Source organism: Magnolia sinica, chromosome 1, assembly GCF_029962835.1.
Source record: "Magnolia sinica isolate HGM2019 chromosome 1, MsV1, whole genome shotgun sequence".
Lineage (NCBI taxonomy): Eukaryota > Viridiplantae > Streptophyta > Magnoliopsida > Magnoliales > Magnoliaceae > Magnolia > Magnolia sinica.
In genome coordinates this window covers 14,426,259-14,435,958 of record NC_080573.1, presented here as the reverse complement: position 1 = coordinate 14,435,958, position 9,700 = coordinate 14,426,259, and the positions used below count along the sequence as shown (strand labels likewise).

Below are 9,700 nucleotides of genomic sequence, written 5' to 3'. Positions count from 1 at the left end.
TTCATTTTTTAAATTATGCCCTAGAATGAGCCATAAAAATAGATAGATGGTGTGGATATAAGGAACATATATCACAGTGGGCCCCACAATCAAGGATCCACATGGCTCGTGGATCCTCGAAGCCACACCCATTGAGGAGAGCGATTGGGTGGGGGCCCCTACCGTGGGCCCCACCTTGATGTATGTATTTTATATTCAAATTGTCCATCTATTTTGCTAGATCATTTTAGAAAATTAGCCTAAAAAATGAAATATATCTAAATAATAAGCACACCATACCATAGTAAACAATGGTGAAAATTTTTTGATGGGTCACAACTTTTGGATCAATTTGATATCTTTTATTTTTTATTTTTTTCCTTCTCAGTCGAAATCTGAATGACCTTATCAACTTGGCAAATAAACATTATGGTGGGGCTTAGGAAGTTTTTAACAGGACAGTCCGCATGAGATTTAGATTTGCTCAATTTTTGTGTTCATGCCCTGGAATGATGTGGCAAGCACAATAGTCTCCTGAGTGTCAAATAATGGGAGTAATGGGAGTAGATTAAGTGCGCCACAACCCTTACCATGGGGGTGCACCTTGATGTATGTAATGAAGCAAGGTGGGCCCCACATTAAGGGCCGCACATCTTGGGTGAAGCTGGGCCGCACCTAATCAGCTCCCTCCAACAATACACAATACACACGAGTAATTCAATTGAGTAAACCATGGATGCCAGTTTAGATGCATCAGGACCTAAAGTAAACTTGTTTTATTATACATTGGTTGACATTTATTGGACGGTTGAAAGCAAGTGGATGAAATGAAGTATCCACGAAATGAGGGTTAGGCCTGTGTAACTAATCAGATTATGGGAATATAAGTGCCTGAGTACCAAGCACCATACCCTACCAGAGCATGAAATAGCTCCCTTTGCCGCTTGTTAATTTTGACTGCCGCCTGGGACGGCCCTGCTCGCACATACGTCTCCTCCGGAGAATATCATGCGGTAGAACCGGAGCATGGTACATCCATCTCTTTATAGAACACATGGTAAGTTCATCTAAGAATCAAGACCGTATGTCTAGTTATCCATACTATTTATGATATATAAATTAAACTTCACGTATATCGTATGGTATGCTATCCATCTGAACAATGGAATTCAAAGAAACGGTCCAAATTGAAACAATCAACGTAGAAACAGACTAAAATGTTTTATATAATCAATTTAGGAAATTCAGTTTACAAAATTATTTAATCCATGATAGGTACGATTATATGGACGGTCCTGATTGATAGATTAGCCAGCAATGAGTTCTGTAGACAGATGACTCTGCTGTACCCTCGTTTTCTCATCTCTACCGTACGTTCTCTCCTCGTCCACTTGTCCCAAATGAGTGACGGATGCGCTGAACGACGCGAAATTGCGTTGTCCAATAAAAACGCGCCACGTGTATAAACCCCGAGCCCGCCTTCTGACGGAAAAGCGTCCAGGTTCAATGAATCTGTATAACAGCCCTTTCTCTAGGCTATTATTTATCTTCCATCTGCGCTTTCCTCCCTCCCAACAGCAGAAAACAGAAAACCAGAGAGACAGAGTTAGAGAAGGAGAATTCAGAGAGAGAGAAAACCAGAGAGACAGTTAGAGAAGGAGAATTCAGAGAGAGAAAGAGAGAAGGAGATTCAGAGAGAAGGAGAGAGAGAGAGAGAGAGAAGGAGATTTCTTCATGGCATTAGCTTCGTCTTCATCAGCTTTTTCAGCGATTTCTTCCCATTCTCAGGAGATTCTGAAAGGTACTTTTTTTTTTTTTTGGAATTTCTTGCATTTATTGATTTTAGCTTTCACGTGCTTGACACGCGCTTTCTCTCTGTCTCTATCTATCTTTTGGTTATTTCAGGATCTCAGATCGGTTCGTTTCGGTCGTTGGATCGGTTCATCCTACCATCGACGGCTGGGAATGTGTCTCGGAGGCGGGGCGCGTTGAAGCCGGTATCCGCACAGGCGAAGCGGAGCAAGTCGGTTGTTCCTCTGGCAGCAACGAGCATTGCTCCTGGTACGCATTTCATTTCGATTTTTATTTTTTATTTTTGGTGAGAGAGAGTCTGGAGAGGGATGGAGGGATTTGTGTATTTACAGAATTGCCCTTCTTTTGATGGGGATTGATACAGAAGTGGCAGATTTGGAGAGGGAGAATAAGGGAATAGAGAAGGAGGTGGATTATGAGAAATTGGCGGAAGATTTGAAAGATGCTTCGCCTCTTGAGATCATCGACAAAGCCCTAGAGAAATTTGGGAATGATATCGCTATTGCTTTCAGGTTCGATTTTCTCTCTCCTTCTCTATGTTTTGTTTTGTTTTTTTTTTTGGGGAATTATCGGTGTTTTAAAAAGCTTGACTCGACTCGGCGGAGTCGACTCAGCTTAATCGAATCTCTTCAAGACGCGAGAAGAACCCGATTTGGTCAGGTTAAAAAGAGGACTTGTCGAGTTTTTCCTAGACCTTTTAAACTTTTATCCTAGCCGTTCAATTCCTTGGCCACACTGCGGACGGTCAAATCATTGATCTGACAGTCTGTATGGTCCAGCGCGCTTTCTCTGTGTTGGTGAGATAAGAAACGTTGATCGGGTGATTGAAACCGTCTGATCAATGGATGGTCAATATTATTTCGGAAGTAGTCCAATTTTTTGAAGTAGATAGTTCGGTCAGTGGCACACCTGATTTTGATTGCTAATCACAAGAATGATCATGATCCGATGATCCTGACCATCGGATCATTGGCTAGTTAAAATAGTTGGGTGGGGTAATATGGAACCGTTGTTTGAATTGGGCATCCGGTCGGTCCGGTGGCCAGTGTAGAGGAGGTTGGACCGGCTGGACGGTCGAGATTGATGCTTGGTACCATCTACATGTCCAATACAACTCAATGCGTACGATCACTGGGTGCAAACTAGTTGCTTAGAAATATTCCCAATACTAAAAACTCCCATGATCGGTCCATCGTAACCATCTATATGCGTCTCTTTGTAACCTTTCATGGCCACTAAATCGATGGTTGGGACCGCTAGTTGTGTTTATTTTGGGCCAGGTCCAATCTACTCTCGGGCCTATTTGGATGGTTCGGATTAAGGTCTGATGGGTCCATTCCTCTAAATAAATAAATTCCTTTTGGCTTAGCTAGCTCTTGTTAGCTGAAGACTATTAAAAATATTTTAACCATAACTGATGGAACGGTTAAAATATTTTAATCAAAGAGGTTTTTTTCTTTCCCCATCCAAGTTGAAGCCTGTGAAATAAGAAGTTTGGACACAGTAATCTGTAATGGTAATGGTGGCTGTAACGGCCACTACTTTACGATATGGGCCGTAACGGCTGCCACCATTACCTTTATAAAACAAGGCTGCAACGGATCTCTACAATACAAGTCTTTCTTATTTAACGGAAAAAAAAAAAGGAAAAAAAACATGTACAAGCCCTGTCACGTGTCATTATAGGCCCCTTGTGGGGAAAAATGATATAGGTTATTTTTTCCCATTAGACAAAATGGCTGTTGCAGCCTTTATGACCCTAGCCTTCACGACCATTAAGCACTGTAATGGCAGTTACAGCACACCATGGGTTCTGATCATCATCAGAATATGACCTCAGAGTCAACAGTGAAAACCTCTAAGAATTATTATTTATATAAATGTTTTGTTTTTAGTAATCAGATTCTTTGGAAAAGAGGACACACTTGCAATATATAATAGCAAGTGCGCCGTATGTAATTGCAAGTGCGCCCCATCTTTAGTTACTCGAAAGAATATTCCTTTCAAATTTAAGTTTCTGAAGACATTTTGGACTACTTTGATAAATAAAAAAACAAAATGAAATGAATGCCATCTTGCAGTCGGGTCACTCAAGGCACACGCATTGACCATTGCATGTATGGCTTTTATCCCAAAAATTGTCCATTCAATTGTGAATTTTACTGGTTGAATGTGGACCTATGCATCTCTTTTTTTTAAAAAAAAAAGGGTCACTGATCGCATATGGCATGTGCTCATGGTAGCCCGCCAGGCTGACTGTTCCGATCACCACACATTTTTGGTCCATGTATTTCTTTGCTGCCCAGACTCCACTGCATCCTTAGTTCTGGACCTGTAATACAAAACCCTAGTTGCACGCTTGGCTTCTGTATGGCTGTGATTGTCTTGTGATGATGTTCTTTTGTACTTGGGCTATGATGCTAGGCCTTGCCAGACGGAAAATCCAAACTAGACCACTGTTCAGCCAGATGTGTGGTGATAGTTGTTTGTGCCTAACCAAGATGGATTGTTGAGCTCAAAGCGAGGCCCGTTGTTCACTTCCGAAATTTTTCTTTCTTCAGTCAATCCCATTGGCCATCTAATTGTGTTAATGTGTATTCAGATTGGTAGATTGATTTCTGTTATTTCACAGTCTGATTTGTGTGGTGTCTGGTTTGGCAGTGGAGCAGAGGATGTTGCCTTGATCGAGTATGCCAAGCTAACTGGCAGACCCTTCCGGGTCTTCAGCCTCGACACTGGAAGGCTGAACCCCGAGACCTACAGATTCTTTGATGATGTGGAGAAGCGCTATGACATTCGCATTGAGTACATGTTTCCAGATGCTGTTGAAGTTCAGGGCCTTGTGAGAAGCAAGGGCCTATTTTCCTTCTATGAGGACGGGCACCAGGAGTGCTGCAGAATCAGGAAGGTGAGGCCCTTGAGGCGGGCCCTTAGGGGTCTCAGGGCATGGATCACTGGGCAAAGGAAGGATCAGTCGCCTGGTACCAGGGCTGAAATCCCGGTTGTTCAGGTGGACCCTTCATTTGAAGGGATGGATGGTGGGATCGGCAGTCTTGTAAAGTGGAATCCGGTTGCAAACGTGGATGGCGGGGATATCTGGAATTTCCTTAGGACCATGGACGTCCCTGTCAATTCCTTGCATTCACAGGTACGCATGCACACACAGCTGTGCCGACTTGCATATGTCTTTCATGTATGGATGTTGCAATGAAGATGATCATGCTGATATATTGTCTATTGGTTGCAGGGGTATGTCTCGATTGGGTGCGAGCCATGCACAAGGCCCGTCTTACCTGGGCAGCATGAGAGAGAAGGAAGGTGGTGGTGGGAGGATGCCAAAGCCAAGGAGTGCGGGCTCCACAAGGGCAACATCAAACAGGGGGAAGTGCCCCAACTAAACGGCAATGGAAACAGCGCTGCTGCCGCCGCCACCACTGAGAACCCCGACATCTTCAACACGCAGAACATCATAAACCTTAGCAGGCCAGGGATCGAGAACTTGCTCCGGCTGGAGAACCGGAGAGAGCCATGGCTTATCGTCCTCTATGCGCCATGGTGCCGTTTCTGCCAAGGAATGGAAGCATCCTATGTCGAGCTAGCCGAGAAGCTCGCTGGATCTGGCATAAAAGTAGGAAAGTTCAGGTCAGACGGTGATCAGAAGGAATTTGCAAAGGAGGAGCTGCAGCTGGGGAGCTTCCCCACAATACTCTTCTTCCCAAAGAACACAGCAATGCCCATCAAGTATCCGTCAGAGAAACGGGACGTTGATTCCTTGTTGGCCTTTGTGAGGGCCCTACATTGAGAGATGTTTAGAAGAAGAGGTTTTCAAAATCTAAGGCAATTGGGAAAGGTGGTTTTCTTCTGTATAGTAATGGGTCTGATTGATTGGCTTTGATAATGAAAAGAGAGTTCCCCTTGGACTTCATTTCTCTCTCCTTTCCACAACAAGGAGAGAGACTACACTTTGGTTTTATTCCCCTACCTATATGAAAATCTTTTAGAGAGAATCAAGAAAATGTAATCGGTTGTATGTGGCCGTGGGGGAGAGTTAGGTCTCTCCTTTTATTCAATAAGAATGATAATTTTGAATTTGTTTTGAGAGGAGAGATAGACTGGTTTTCATCCTTTTCTAGCTCTTCTATGATCTTTAGGACCCTCCAGATGTTAGTTTCTCATATTGGACTAGTTACGTTTATGAGTACATGATGTTATAAAAGTAAAATCGCAGCCAGCTTTACTTGATTGGAACCATCGATGTTTTGAACTCTAATGCTGTATAGGCTTTAATGATCGAAATTTATCTATGCATGAGAAATAGGGTTCTTGTTCGGAAGTGATTGGGAGCCCACATGCTTGATTGGTTTGTCTTTCAACATTGCCTGTTTGTAAATGCCCTGAAAATAAAGTAATAATTACTCTTCTACCCGGTTTGAAAATGCACTTGTATTTCTGCTTGGAAAACCGGTCCAAAAGGACTGGTTTAAATTTTTGGGCCCTAATATATATGATGTATCTGGTCTATCCATTTTAGCGTAACAATTGGAGATGAGACAGAAAAAGAGGCAGATCCAACACTCAAGTGCCCAACACCAAAAGAAACAGGGGCCCATGAAGTTTTTAAAACTAGGTATTTGATTCTCTTTCCCCAAATCCTGTGGTGTGGTCCACTTAAGCTTTAGATGCGCCTCATCTTTTTGGTCATGCCCTAAATTCAGCTGGGATTACATATGGCACATACATCACAGTACCATACATCACAGTAGGCCCCACATATATTCTACCCAGGGAAATAATTATTACCCTATTAGCAATGTATCTACCGGGGTCTGGAAAATCTAACACACCCTAACGTGAATCTTTATTTACTTAGTTACAAGTGATGCGTGCTGTGTTTTAATTTGCTAGTGTTACTTTGATTTTTATTTTATTTTTTTAATTTTATGTGTTAGTTTACGAGTAAGTTGTGGATGTCAAACCTGCCTAGCATGATTCTTGAGTTGGGGTTGTGTTTACTAGTAAGTTCTGGATATTTAATTATCTTAGGGTTAAGTATTTAATACCTAGGGTTTGGTTGGGTCCAACGTGACTCTTGAGGCTGGGGTTGTGTTTGGGTTTAGTTGGGTCCAACGTGACTCTTGAGGCTGGGATTGTGTTTGGGTTAGGTTGGGTTTGTTTGGGTCCAAGTTTGGACCTTGGACCTACTAATCAAGTTACGGTTGCATTTGGGTTGGCCCTCAACCTGATTTGACCTACCCAAGCTGCACCCCAATAAGGCCGTAGGCCCGGCTTGTCTGTCCTATTGGGTGAAATAGACGGATGAAAAGCACCATGGGAGCACATCGTGTGTGGGGTCCCCTGCATGAAATGATATTTTGCTTTTTCACTGTGGTCCCACGCATGATAGGGGGGCCTAGGGGCGTTTTCATTGGCGCTGGACTGGTTGCATCCAACGCAGATTGCCTGCCAAAGAAAGCTACGTGGGGTTCACTGTAATGTTTGTGAGAAATCCACCCTGTCCATCTGTTTTTCCGTATAATGATGTTAGGCCATGGGCCCAAAAATGAGGCAGATCCAAAACTCAAGTGGGTCGCACAACAGAAAAAAGTAAGCAAGGAAATGCATACCATTGAAACCTCCTTGGGGTCCACCGTGATGTTTACATGCCATCCACACCGTTCATAAGGTCATTCCTACTGGGATGAACTAAAAACACAAAAACAAGCCTGATACAAAACCTCAGGTTTATGACCTTATATTATATCCTGTATTTTTAGTGACATTTTGTATGCTGGGGGTGCATCTCAAACCCTTGGGTCTGTACATTTGAGCATAAGAGCTCTGGTAACTCCTGGATCAGTTACCAGTCCCGAACGGAGGCTAGCTTCAATGAGACCCAAAAGAGGATTTGTAAATTTCTAACCTCTACAGTCTCTTACACACATCAATACCAAAGTATAGAGATCAACCTTAGTTATGAGTTTAACTGCAACTTGAAGAATTCCTATGTGTAGAGAATTATACTTTTTCATGAAAAATTATCATTTTGTTATTAAATATTAGAATAGCTTTTTGAGTACCCATGATGGACATGATTTTCTAAGTAGTTTTGATACAATAATCGGTCACAAATCTAAAAGATCCCTTTTATAAATTTCCTTGGCAGGTATTCTCGGGATTTCCCGTTTCTTAATGTATTTTTCAATGTTTTCAAATTTTAGTTGATCAACATTTTTCATAGAGAATAATGAAGAGCTAGAAGTAGTAATAGACAGTGATCTTCTAATTATATCCATTGATACTTTGCCTACTATCAACTTTTTATGAGTATAATGCTCTACAAATGCCTCTCCACGGCTAAAAAAAAGACTATACATGCTCAATACTCCCCCTCAAGTTGGAGCATAGATGTCAATCATGCCCAACTTGTCCACTCAACTTTTTATGTTGCTCGCTTGAACGAATAAATGGAGTGGAAATTTCCTTAGCAACGACCTTTTCATGAATGAAGTGATAATTTATTTCAATATGTTTCATGTGCTCACGAAACACAGGGTTGCTAACTATATGAATAGCAGCTTGATTATCATAGTGTAGAGGAATAGGATCGGGAAAGGAGTAGCCAAGTTCTTTTAACGACATCTGGAGCTACAAAAGTTCACACGTTGCATGCATCATTGCCCTACATTCAGCTTCTGCAGAGGATCAAGCAACCGCTGATTGTTTCTTACTCTTCTAAGTAACCAGATTCCCACCGACAAAAGTGCAATAGCTAGATGTAGACTTCCGATCATCAAGGCTACCCACACAATCAGCGTCAGAGTAACCAGAGATATGAAGATGACCGTGTCGCTGAAAACATAAGCCTTTACCAGGAGTCAGTTTGATGTAACGAATGATCTGATATACGGCAATAAGATGTGTTGTACAAAGAGCATGCATAAACTGGCTCACCACCCCAACTGCATATGACAGATAAGGTCGAGTAATAGTCATGTAAATAAGATAATCAACCAAACAACAATACAGGACTGGATCTGATACGGAGTTGCCATCATCAATACCAAGCTTCTGAGTAACATGCATAGGGATGGCAACTGGACTACACCCAAGCATTCCAGTTTCAGATAAGAGATCGAGAGTATATTTCCACTATGATTGGACAATGCCAGATTTAGATCTAGCCAACTCAATGCCATAAAAATAGCGAAGAGTACCCAAGTCCTTTATTGCAAAGCAAGCTTAAAGGAAGGATTTGAGGTCAGTAATACCCGCACCATCAGCACCAGCCAAGAGAATATCATCGACGTAGACTATTACTCGAGGGGACTGCTTGAGACCATAGATAGACTTCTTGAGGCGGCATACCCGATGTGAGCCATTGATTAATGAAAAACCTGGTAGTGGATCCATATAGACTTCCTCAGCAAGATCACCATGTAAAAAGGCATTCTTCACATCCAACTGGAATAACGGCTAAGACAGATTTGTTGCCAAAGAGATGATCACCTGAACCAAGTTGAGCTTTGCTACAGGTGAGAAAGTCTCAAAGTAGTCCACACCATATGTTTGAGTGTATCCCTTGGCTACCAGTGGAGCCTTGTATCTATCAATCGATCCATCTAGGAGGTTTAATAGAATAGACCCAATAGGCACCCCACAGTCTGCTTGTCCTTAAGCAAGGAAACCAGTTCCCAGGTATCGTTCTACTTGAGGGCACACATTTCTTCTATCATAGCTTGCCTCCACTCGGGAATACTGAGGAGCTCCCTGAGAGTCCTAGGAACAGATGAAGAGGAGACCGAGGTAGCAAATGCCCTGAAGGTAGGAGACAAACATTAAAAAGAGACATAATGATAGATATAATGGCGAGTAGATGCACTAGTAGACTTACGTAAATCAATAGGTAGAT

General features: G+C 42.3%; 1 protein-coding gene across 7 annotated transcripts; it reads left to right on the top strand.

The window, feature by feature from the left end:
• Positions 1-1,552: 1,552 nt before the first annotated feature.
• Positions 1,553-5,890, top strand: LOC131240625 (5'-adenylylsulfate reductase 1, chloroplastic-like). Of its 7 annotated transcripts, none has more exons than XM_058238990.1 (6): positions 1,553-1,613; positions 1,693-1,780; positions 1,885-2,040; positions 2,156-2,303; positions 4,453-4,939; positions 5,039-5,890. In XM_058238990.1, exons 2-6 carry the CDS (start codon positions 1,714-1,716, stop codon positions 5,591-5,593), a joined length of 1,413 nt encoding a protein of 470 aa, XP_058094973.1. In that variant the 5' UTR covers positions 1,553-1,613; positions 1,693-1,713; the 3' UTR covers positions 5,594-5,890. The 7 variants fall into 7 exon arrangements, with proteins under 7 accessions (XP_058094973.1, XP_058094999.1, XP_058094990.1 ...); XM_058239016.1 differs by having other exon boundaries at positions 1,580-1,613; positions 1,699-1,780; XM_058239007.1 differs by having other exon boundaries at positions 1,589-1,627; positions 1,696-1,780.
• The last annotated feature ends 3,810 nt before the right edge of the window (positions 5,891-9,700 follow it).

Excerpts from the sequence above, each read along its gene's own strand:
- LOC131240625 (XM_058238990.1), top strand. The coding sequence starts at position 1,714 with ATGGCATTAGCTTCGTCTTCATCAGCTTTTTCAGCGATTTCTTCCCAT. Across the intron at positions 2,304-4,452 it reads GATATCGCTATTGCTTTCAG|TGGAGCAGAGGATGTTGCCT; the intron begins GTTCGATTTTCT and ends CTGGTTTGGCAG. Across the intron at positions 4,940-5,038 it reads TCAATTCCTTGCATTCACAG|GGGTATGTCTCGATTGGGTG; the intron begins GTACGCATGCAC and ends TATTGGTTGCAG.